This window comes from Onthophagus taurus, chromosome 7, assembly GCF_036711975.1.
Source record: "Onthophagus taurus isolate NC chromosome 7, IU_Otau_3.0, whole genome shotgun sequence".
Lineage (NCBI taxonomy): Eukaryota > Metazoa > Arthropoda > Insecta > Coleoptera > Scarabaeidae > Onthophagus > Onthophagus taurus.
The window spans coordinates 37,497,923-37,509,874 of NC_091972.1; the positions used below are offsets into that span (position 1 = coordinate 37,497,923).

General features: G+C 32.8%; 1 protein-coding gene across 7 annotated transcripts in view; it reads right to left on the reverse strand.

The window, feature by feature from the left end:
* The window catches only part of LOC111415328 (transcription factor daughterless), a 168,840-nt gene extending 159,733 nt beyond the window's left edge, over nt 1-9,107 (reverse strand). For 2 of the 7 annotated variants that reach the window (XM_023046950.2, XM_071198001.1), the window contains exon 1: nt 8,781-9,081. In XM_023046950.2, coding sequence (XP_022902718.1) covers nt 8,781-8,865 — 85 coding nt within the window. In that variant the 5' untranslated portion in view covers nt 8,866-9,081. Of the gene's footprint in view, nt 1-8,169; nt 8,560-8,780 lie in introns of those variants that run through there. The other 5 variants (XM_071198006.1, XM_071198004.1, XM_023046956.2 and 2 more) reach the window with 5 other exon arrangements.
* Between the last annotated feature and the right edge of the window lie 2,845 nt (nt 9,108-11,952).

The window sequence follows — 11,952 nt, forward strand, 5'->3', positions numbered from 1 at the left end:
TCACCAAGAAATTTGATGTTTTGTGCTTCAATATTGATCAAAATGGTCTTGAAATATATAGAAAATATTTTAATATAACTAACGATATTCTGCAAATTGTAGCAAAGTTACTTATGCTGCGGAGTTTTATCAATACCATATTAAATTGACATTTTAATACAAAACTTGTATTTGCAATACTTAGTATAATAAGCAGCTTTTTTGTATCAATCATTTTGTATCAATTACGTGGGAATTTCGAAAATGACTTTGGCCCATTTTGTGTATTCTCAAATTATTTCCAGACATATATAATTTTCCCCACTATTATTTTTAGATTACATGAACGAAAATGACATCTAAGCACTTTTCCTAATCTTAGTTGATTGCATAACCCGAATGCGCCAACTTAAATTATCGAACGGTTTATTTTCACTTCTGCAAATAAAGCTTCTCCGGTCATAAGTTGTTTATTGTTAATAGTTGCCTGTCATTTAAAATAACAGAATCGTGCCAACATAAATTTAGGCTAAATACGACTAAATTTCCTCTACTATTCCGGTGTTAATTCTGGAAATAGTATTTGCCTCCATACTAAAAATAATAATATTTTACTCATTTACTGATATCACAATCATTTGGTAATAATGTTATTTAAATCACTCGGATAATCAAAACGTTGGGATTGAAGCAGGAATCTGCTTTGTATTAGTAATCCAAAAAGCATATCTGAAAGAAAAGTTAAACATTCAAAATAACCTGAATTCATTATTTTCGTCCTTTGTTTACCGTATTTATTATTATGCTGATGCCTTTTACCGTAGCCTTTTGAAAAGTACCTATAACCTAGATTTGTCACTATTCAGATACTCTGTTGATTGACAGGTAAATTCAAACAACGATTTATAATGATATTCTAAATGTGTTTGTTAAAGGCTGTGGATCAACTCTTGTAGTTATCGCTAAGAATAATGAAGTGTAACCTACGACGTGGTTATTTTAGAAAGAAAGCTGAAATTGTAGATACCATAAGGTGAACATACTTATAAGTGTTTTCGAGATAAATTTAAATTTCTAACGTATAACACTTAAATAAATAATAATCAAGCTATTTGCTAAGAAGTTGTTTATGTTTCTTATAATTAGTCCACGTTAGCAAAAAAAATGTACCTTATTAATTTGGGTTCGTCATTCTAACTAAAGTATAATAGAAACCCTTAGCCACAAAGAAAGAACTGGTTTGTGACATATATGGAGCACCATGCTGCAGCAATATTATTTATTCACTACAAAAAAGAGTAGGTATATCCTCTTTATTCTGCTGTCTGGATATTTACATCTTGCTCGGTAGTTTTTTTTTTATCGAACAAAGTGATCAACATCCTTTCTTCGTTTAATTTCCATAGACCTCTTGTAGGCTTCCAATTAATAGTCTTCCTATTTTGCCCAATGCTGGTTTTCCTGCTTTACAACAAATATCTGCTGTAGGTACTTTTATTTCCAGAAAAGGCATATCAATTTTTTAGCTCATCCATCTAGTTTTTGGTTCACTTGTAGCATACGTTGACATTGTAGTACCGATTTTATTATCAAACCTGGTCACTGTACTGACATCTACATTAACTATATTGGGTACTTTCTCTATCATACGACTTGTGCCCAATTTCTTCAATTCCTTCTCTATCGGCATTACAACATTAGAACCATAATTCTGCCCAAGGATATTGTTACGGATCAACATTATATTTGTTCCTGCTATTTATATTTTAACCTGCACGTTAAAAAATATGTTAGTTACCCTGGCTATCATTCTCAGTGTGGCTGGGGACTAATTTTCGCTGTTAGAGTATCCCATTTTATTGGCCAAACTATCAACTAACTTTTCTTCAGTTTAATCACAGAATTTAGTCTTTGATTATACGTCTTATCGATTTGTTGGATTTGATGTTCTTGTGAAAATTTGTCAGAACTTACAGACTGAGGTCTTTTGCAAGATCATAGTTCAGATTATAAAGATCATAGTTCAGATTATAAGCTCATAGGCTTGTATGACAGGTGTAATTAGAAATAAAATTAAAACTAAAATACATAATGTGAATAATGAATAATTCGGACGAAATTTTTACGTCCATGTTAACACCACATTAGCAAAAATCATAAAATCAAAAATAAGTACTCGCAGAATTGAGCGATAGCGATTTATTGATCATACAATGCTGACATCGTTCAGTCAAAAAACGTCGTATTGTGGTCGAACTTGGTGTTCTATTAACTGCGGTATGACTAAAGCAACACTAGAGACGTAGAGTTCGGCAACACTGTCGAATTCCTAAAACTGATTCTGACTCAATTCAAAAAATTTTTATGAAGACAAGCCGGTCCAAGGAGCAACCAATCCGCTACATCGATTTAGAGTAGTACACATTTTCCATGATTAAAAAATGTATTTATTCCACAAATAACAACAAATTTAATGAAAAATTCAATCTAAAGTACAGCATCTCACCTTTTAACTCAGAACTATTACGTAATAACCAATAACTTTTATAAATCTTTGTAACTTTAAGAGTTTGTTCTAAAGACAGAACCGATGCGTATCGAACTTTTAGTGCATAGCGATGTGACCAGCCATGTTTGGAAAAAATATGCTGCAATAAATGCATGGAAAGATGATGGCACTGTAATGGCATGACAAGGAAGATATGTGCCTGGTAAGTACAGTATATAATATTTCTACTGTTATAGTACTACACGAATCGTGGAAAAGAAGTCATGAAGCCACAAACAATGATAGACTATACAAAACAGCGATCGTATGGAAAGTTATTCAACGGCTCTTTGATAAAACTATCAACTTAGAACGCCTGATTGGTAATCACTTCACGAATTACATGAAAACCAACAAAAAAAGTTTGCACTAACAGGCATATTATGTTTATTTTGTTTGAATATGCATTGTCTATTATTTATATTATAATGTGTGATTTATGATGCCTACCAAACTTTTGTTAGAACAGAATTAATTGAGCATTCTTAAGAATTACAAGTCTACAATATAATAAATTGTATTCAAAACTATTTACTATTAATAGTCAAAAAATTTACACCGTGAAGGTTAACGATTATACAATGAATGACGATATTCATTATTGTACTCTGGTATGTTTAGCGACCTGTGGAAATGCTCTATGCGTATGAGCCAATAATAAATATTATTAACTCCACAAAAAAATTGTTTTCAACTTAGAATCACCGTACTGATGCTTATGCCACCAACAGAAAAAGTTATTACCTGAGTACAATGTGAATCACCGATGTAAAAATATGTTTTATTTTTCTTAATTATTATTAATGAAGCTTTTCAAATTCCAGGCAAATTTGTTAATATATGCTATACTATATACTCATGTTTTACAGTTCTTTTCTCATTTTGTAACGTGTATATCATGTTAGTTATGTAGCAGTAATTAAATCCCTGCATATATTTTGTTATTTATATGACGACGAAGTTTATAAAAGAGCTATTAAAGCAGTATTCTTGTGAGGTCCGTTAATAAACTTGAATATATTTTTCGCGTTTTCAATGATTTATAATGTGTAGAATAAGGATTTAAAAGGATATTTTTCGTGTTGTATCAAATATCCGAGTTTTGCATGTGGCATACTGTTTATATCTAGTTAGTATCAAGTGTATAAAGTGCAGTGGATGTGTTATAATTAAACAAAGTATTGCTTCTGTCATAGGATTTAATATTATAACAGTGTCAATTATTAAAAAATATACCTTCATGTCCACTGATTTTTTGCATCACGATAAACCACTTTTAAACCACACATTTCATGAATTGAGCAAATGGTTTTTCAACTTTAAGCAAAAGCAGTAAAGCGACCACCTTCAACAGAGAATTATTTTGGCAATCTTTGCTCCGTATTTCATAAAACAAAATTTTCTTCAAACATATAGAATGTTCTTGAAACAGTTATGACAACCGTTCATCAATCGCAAAGCATCTTGGATCTAACAGAACAAAAGCAAATAAGGAGGCTTATATTAGCAGAAATATCAAAATATCAGTAATATGTGAACATGAAAAAGCTGATACAAAGCTGATATGTTGAAAGAGGCTGCACCAGGTTCAATGGGTGATGATACGTGAACTTCTTCAAAGAATCAAGGAAGCCATCTAAGTACAACTTTGCTGTTATACTGCTTGACAATGTCGGTGGTCATGTAAATTTCGAGTTAGTCGGAAAAGTCAATGAAGTTACATTTATGATGTTAATTTTCTACCCTTACAATACACATAATAAATATATAAGCCTATAAATGGCTTGATTTGCAAGACTATATTGACGTTGCTGAACTTGAAAAGCCCATCTCAATACTTTTTCCCCTGCACACATTATAAGCAGTTTCAAAGTTAGTGGGATATATTCACGTCCATTATCGTGCCCCGTCTACAAACGCAGATGAGATAGCTGAATTGGCGAACCCGGCAATAAATTCTTCACTAGGCGGACTATCAGATTTGATTGAGCATATCAGTTGAAAATCACGTAATCTCTGAATACGACGTTTTCCCAAAGATGCACTTAAGAAGAAGGGCAACTAAGGCAACCAAGAATATTGAGAGACTTTCCAGAAAAGCAAACAATTGAAGAAACCATTTTGGAAAAGAGAGTTAGAATACTGTTTGGGATACAAGTTATAAAATTAGAATATATGGTTATGAAATGCTTGATAGCAGAATAAAAAGTAGTTTCGTCAGGCATGTAATGCATGGAATTAAAAGAAAAATGAACGTATTGATCAGTACAATAAATGATATGCGCAACACCAAGAAAATTATGGAATTTATGGAACCACAGCGCATTAAACAGTCCATTAAAGATATGATTAAAATGTTCCTAAAATCGAAAGATAAATACGAAGTACTTCATGTAAAGTATATGGAAGATGAGGATAGCAAAATGTACAAGAGTAATTTAGAAATAAGTTCTTATGAATATGAAGTCTTGTTAATGTAGGTAAACAATTATGAGTGCGTTATGTTGAGCAACGTAAAAAGACAGTAACAAAGGTATCGGCGGTAGAGGTACTGCGAAATTAACTGACAAAATTGTCGTTGAACTAAGTACTATGGTTTTGGGTATTCGGAGACATTCCGAGTCTGTGGAAGATGCGAAGGAAGAAATATGAGCAGCGTACTATCTTAAAAGTACAGCTTGGCAAATCAATCAGTTGCGCAGAAGAAGGAGTGCGATAGTAAATCGTTAAGCGAGATAGACGAACTCGAGATATCGACGACCCTAGGTATAGCAGTCGCCAAAAACTTATCTCGTAATATTACAGCTTCTCAGATATACAGGGTGATTCTCAACCTATACGCATAGGATTCTTTGAGGATTTATTCCTCATGGCAAATAATCACTAATAGATGAAAAAAATAGTAGTAAAAGTTTTTTAGTTTCTCTAAATCTAAATAATGTGTTTCCTGGAAGATGAATAGGTCGAGATGGTCCAATGGCCTGGCTACCGTGATCGTCCAGCCTCAACCCTCTTGATTTTTACTTGTCGGGTCACTTAAAAAGCAAAGTGTACGTCACGGAAGTTAATACTGAGCAAATATTGCAAAATCATTTACATGCTGCTGCCCAGACCCTGGTTTAGACCGCGCTAATGGGAGATCGTGGATTCCGGGAGGCCAATTGATAGAAAAAATGTTCTATGTATTCTTGATTTGAAAGTAAATATCGCGGATATCTATGAAACAAAAAATCTTTTACTACAAATTTTTTCTCCTATTAGTCATTATTCGTCGTGAGGAGTAAATCCTCAAGTTTATGCGTATAGGTTGAGAATCACCCTGTACATATCAGGTGAAGTTGTAGATACTTTGACTAATTAAGCCGAGGACGCTGCGACCGTGGTAACATTATATTAACCTAAAACTGATCATCATATTGTAATGCCTTGGCAGCAAATGGCATCGGCTTTATTATATGACTGAATAGATCTTTAAATTAATTAAGCAGAAGTTGCCGAGGTTCAGTGATTAAAATTATATTAACCTAAAGCTGGTCGGTCATCATATTGTAACGCCTCGGTCGCAAGCGGCTCGGCTTTATCAAGTGAATTACTCGCGAGAGTAATTAAGATGTTTGAAGTAGTCAATTTTGAAACAGTCTCTAAGGATGCCATTATAGGCGAGGTCGCACGTGGCCGTAGTTCAGTGATTAATATTATATCAACCTGAAACTGTTCATCATTTCGTGATTAATTAAGCCAAGGTCGTTTGCGGCCGATGCTCAATGATTAATATGATATAGACTTGAAATTGGTCCTCATTTGTAGCTTCTCGGCTCTATTATTATTTATTTAGGTCCCAATATCCCATATGAAACACATGTACACGATACGCACTCCGTGAAATATAACAGAGAATGAGCTTCATAGATATCGCCCATCATTTCTACGACGCATCTGACTTTCACCGGCCAAGATAGATTTGCCAAGCTGTAACACAGATGAAAAGGTACCAATAATATGTAATGTTATATGGAAATCTAACACCGTTGGTGTAAGCTAAAGCCGAAATTGCCGGTACATTTTTCATGACTTATCTGGTGATGAGCTACTGGAATCTTGCATAGGTGCACAATCATAGAATAAAAATGAACGGTCATATGAAGCTCATGGCGGTTTAGTTTCTAGTCGTTTGGGGAATTAGCTGAGGTCCTTGCTGCCGAGGTGCTACAACCAAGACCATTACTTGGTGTCTTAGCGACATAGTGAGTATTCAACGTTTGTATTATAGCTTCATTGTCTCAATCTTTATGTAATTCTACATAAAAAATCATGACGAAAAGTTCATATAAAGGTGTGCTTAGTATTATTTATCTTGAGAACGAGTGGTCGTATACCATTTTATAAGCAGAACATCTTTTATAAGTACGAAGCCTTTCACGGCCGGTGTGAATTAAACTAAGATTAGAACTAAAACTAGAACTAACACTAGAAACTTTCGGGTTTTGCCGTGCGTCTTTTAATAAAAGGTTTGACGTTTCGGATGCCATGTTGCAACATTCTTCAGAGTGTTCCACTTCGAACCAGTTTCTGAAGAAGGTTGCAACATGGCATCCGAAACGTCAAACCTTTTATTAAAAGACGCACTTCTTCAGAGTGTTCCACTTCGAACCAGTTTCTGAAGAAGGTTGCAACATGGCATCCGAAACGTCAAACCTTTTATTAAAAGACGCACGGCAAAACCCGAAAGTTTCTAGTGTTAGTTCTAGTTTTAGTTCTAATCTTAGTTTAATAGAACATCTTTTATGTACTTTTTTCCGTAGATTCTAATTTTGAGGTTAAAATAGTGAAAAGATCAAAGTAACAATAAATATGGGAAATAAATTGCGCCCCCTATCCCTTATTTCCGCAACTGCACATACCTTCTAATTTTTCATTCGATTATCGTATTCGCCCCGTAAAAATAGCTAGATATGCAAAATTCCGTGTTTCTAACCCTAGTAGTTTTTGAAATAATGAGAAATAACCACATATTGAACGTCTTCTTCAAAGTGCTCTACCTCCCTTAGGAAGCATTTTAGGATACCCCTTTATATGAACTTTTCTTCATGATTTTTTATGTATAATCACACCTTTAAATATATGATCGCAATTTCCCTGTATAAGCAGCCAAGGTCGCTTGCGGCCGAGGCCCTGCAATTAAGATCATTAAAGACAAATCATATGAAACTCCTCTGATTTCGCAAGAAAAACAAAAACGGCAACATAGAGACAAAAGGGCGAACTTACAGGATATATACAACCTGTAAGAAGCACTTCTTTATGGTCATGGAATAGCAAATTAACTGTATTTCAAAGAACTTGCGTTTAAAAGCTCAATAATGTTAATTTTGGTAATTGGTATCCATAATCTAATTACACAGTTCTTCTACTCAAACTTTCTATACATTTTGTTCACATATATTATGTGGTATTCCCCTAAACTAGAATCAAGTCAAATTATACACAAATTAAAAGAACTAGAAGTAAAGAATGTTAGTAAACACAAAAATAATTATAATTACTTACTTGTAGTTTTTAAGTAATTTTATACAAAAAAAAATAAATTGATAATAACAAATTCATTAATAAGAATTAGATATTGTACATAGAATATAAAATACCTGAATAATAATCCATGATGTCAAAAGTAAAATTAATCCAGATTTCAAAGAAAATCTCCCCAAAGATACAACAGACAGCTGTATCAACAGCAAAATACTCTGAGACGAAATCGCGATATCAAAAGATCTCTCGGCACTTCAAAATATCTTCCAAACAAAAAAAAAACACCAAAACAACACTGTTTTTGCACGATCCCAACACTTTTAAAGAACTCGTTGTTTTCGCGGTAATAACAAAGTTGACAATAATAGATAAATATGTAATAGATTTTTCTAATAACAGCTAAAATTTACATAGTTTCATTTATTCGAACCTGTTCACTGAATTAAGGTTAAATAAATACTGATCGAGAGCACGCGATTTTCAGCATCTGTCCGTCCCCGAATACACAATTCATCGCGTGAACTGATAAGAAGAAACGCGATGATTCGAGGGGCACCGAGTCACCGACTTCCCAGTGATTTTTAAGTGACTATCACAAGCTGTTATAATGTTTTGGATAGCACGCGCCGTTTAATCTACGGTTTGCACAGTGTATTTACTTCGAGATAACTCGGGCATACGCTGAAAATCGAGCGTCGCGTTTAAATAACAATTTAAGATTACTTACCGGGTGCTTTGTTAGCGATTTTATTGAAACAAGTGGTAAAAACTTCGTATAAATGTTGCATAGGCTCATCGTCGCTCGCCGCCATCTTGATTCACTACTGACACCACCAACGACAGTCCCGGCTCCTCATGTACCGACTTGTCAAAGAAAACGGAAAAAGGGCGCGCGATTCAAACACGAACCGTTTACAACGAACCCTTCCGTTTTCTTTTTTTTCGCAATTTATATGCTTTTGTTTACACAAATCGGCCAACAACAAAAACGTGCTCGTATTTACACAACAACCATAATGACACTGTTGTCCGTAACCGTGCAGATAACTACATTGCATTGAACACGAGAGATTCTCGCTATTGACACAGCGACATCTAAGCGAGTAAATATTGTTATTTGTACAAGCTAGTATAAGATTAAATCAAATACATTTAATTTTCTTTCGTATTTGTTGATTCCTCTTTTTTACTCATTTAAATAAATATTTACTTTTTTGGGGTTAATTGTAGGTAAATTATTTTTATAAACACAAAAATTGTGTTTGCACTGCCATCTATTGTTACGTAGCGGTAGTTTACATAAAAATTATCCCCTAATAGTAATTCTTGTTATTTAATATCAAAGATAGATGGCTTCAATTATAAATAAACATTTTTTTTTTAAATTTTCTTTTTAATAATAAATATTAATTTATTCCATTGATAATTTTTATATTTTAATTTTCTCCCACACACAGCCATCAATTCAAATTGTTATTTATATTATAAAATAATAATTATTTATTAATTAAACAACACTTATTTCTTATTATTATTTCTTGAAATTCGTAGTAAAAGAAATACAAATGCTACATAACTTTTAAATCATCTTTTGCACTTTCATTTTTAGCTTTAAAGATTGTATAATTTCCAATTATTTTATTCTAATATTTTTAATTAATTACATTTTTAGTTTATTCTAGAATTAGTGGTGTCCCCAAATTACAACAAACATCGAAAAAGATGTTGAAGGATAATTTATTATGTTCAATAATTAAATTTGTCTTACGATTAGATGTAAGTTGGGTTGCTTAAAAATATTTAATTTTTTTTAACTAACTCAGTGATTCCCAAACTTTCCCTAGTCGCTGTCGACTTTTTTTCAATTAAAATGATTTCATGTTGATTTTTGCTCTACACTTGCTAAATCATTAAAAAGGTAATATTTATGTATATTTTGTTAAAATCCAAAATTCTGTCAATTCCAAGCTGTCAAATTTTGCCTAAAAATTACAATAAACGACAAAAGTCTATATAGGGTAATTCAAATTCGACCCCCACCGTTGGGATCTCAGAAACCATAAGAGATACAGAAATGGTTAAATGGGGGCAAAGTTACGTATCTTAGAGCTCATCATTTTTCAACTAAGTTTTTGGATCTAGCCGTTTTAGTTTTTAAAATATGGCCGAAAAACAAAAAAATGACTTTTTCGTTTTTTGCCTATAACGTTTTTTCGTGAATCTGAAAAAACATTCTTAAGGCAACTTTTTATGAAAAATGTCATGACACAACTAGATATTTTCTCCGACGTTTCGTTTTCGCGGAACTATCACCAGGTTTTTTTTTTTTGAATAATTCAGTGTTTTTTAAATCAAATACATTGTGACACAGAGCAGGAACATGTAGAGGACAATAAATTAAGATGATTTAACGCAACTTATCTCTATACTAAGTTGTACCCCTGAGGAGTTATGGGCCTTCAAAGTTGGATCTTAAATTTTTAAAACATTGAATATCTTCGTAATGCATTAAGCTAAAAAAACCAAATTTGGTATACGTTATGAGTGTACCGAGGGTATTAACTGGTAGCAAGTTGAGATCAATTGAGGCATTCCAAAGGGTTGATTAAGGATTTAACCTGTTGGTGGATTTAATGCATTATTACCTCATTTCATGTGGAATTTAATTCTAAAACTTTTTTTACTCTCATTATTTTTTAAAAAACATTGTCGTTTTCATAAAAAACTCAAATAACTAAGGACACGTATTTCGTTAATGCTACTTAAAATCATCGAAAATTCAGCAGTCGGCTGTGAAATTGTATGTCAAACTTGACAAATAGGTTATAAAACCTTGTTGTCAAATAACTTTATAACCTATTTGTCGAGTTTGACGTACAATTTCATAGCCGACTACTAAATTTTCGCTTCTTTTAAGTAAAATTACGAAATGAGTGTCTTTAGTTATTTAAGTTTTTTATGAAAACGACAAAGTTTTTTAAAAAATAATAAGAGTAAGAAAAGTTTTAGAATTAAATTCCACATGACATGAAGTAGTAATGTATTAAATCCACAGAAAGGTTAAAAAAATCTGTCAAAATTTAGGATACCATCACCTTTAATCAACCCTTTGAAATGCTTCAATTGAGTTCAATTTGCTACCAATTAATACCCTTGGTACACTCATAACGTATACCAAATTTGGTTTTTCTAGCTTAATTTATTACGAAGATATTGAACTTTTTAAAAATTTAAGAGCCAACTTTGAAGGCCTATAACTTCTCAGGTGTACAACTTAGTATAGAGGTAAGTTACTTTAAATCATTTTAATTTATTGTCCTCTACATGTCCCTGCTCTGTGTCGGTTCTTATGTGAATCACCCTGTATATCATTGAAATCAGAATTAATTATCCTATCTTTTGTTGTGATAATCAGATATGGCGTTCATAAGAAGAAATAAACCTGATGATAGTTTCACGAAATCGGAACATCGGAGAAATTTTTTAGTTGCGTCATGACATTTTTCCATAAAAAGTTGCCTTTAAAATGTTTTTTCAGATTTACGAAAAAACGAAAAATAACGAAGTTATAGGCAAAAATATTTTTCGGCCATATTTAAAAAACTAAAACGGCTAGATCCAAAAACTTTGTTGAAAAATGATGAGCTCTAAGATACGCAACTTTGCCCCCATTTAACCATTTCTCTATCTCTTATGGTTTCTGAGATCCCAATGGTGGGGGTCGAATTGAATGGGGGTTGAATTACCCTGTATACAGGGTGGTTCAAATTCGATGTCCGAATAGCCTAACTCGGAAACTATAAGAGTTAGAAAAAAAGTAGCTTCCATGTCATGATCTCGTTTTTCGAGAAACTGCTAATGTCGAAAACCTCATAACGCTATCGTCTTTTGTTCGTCCC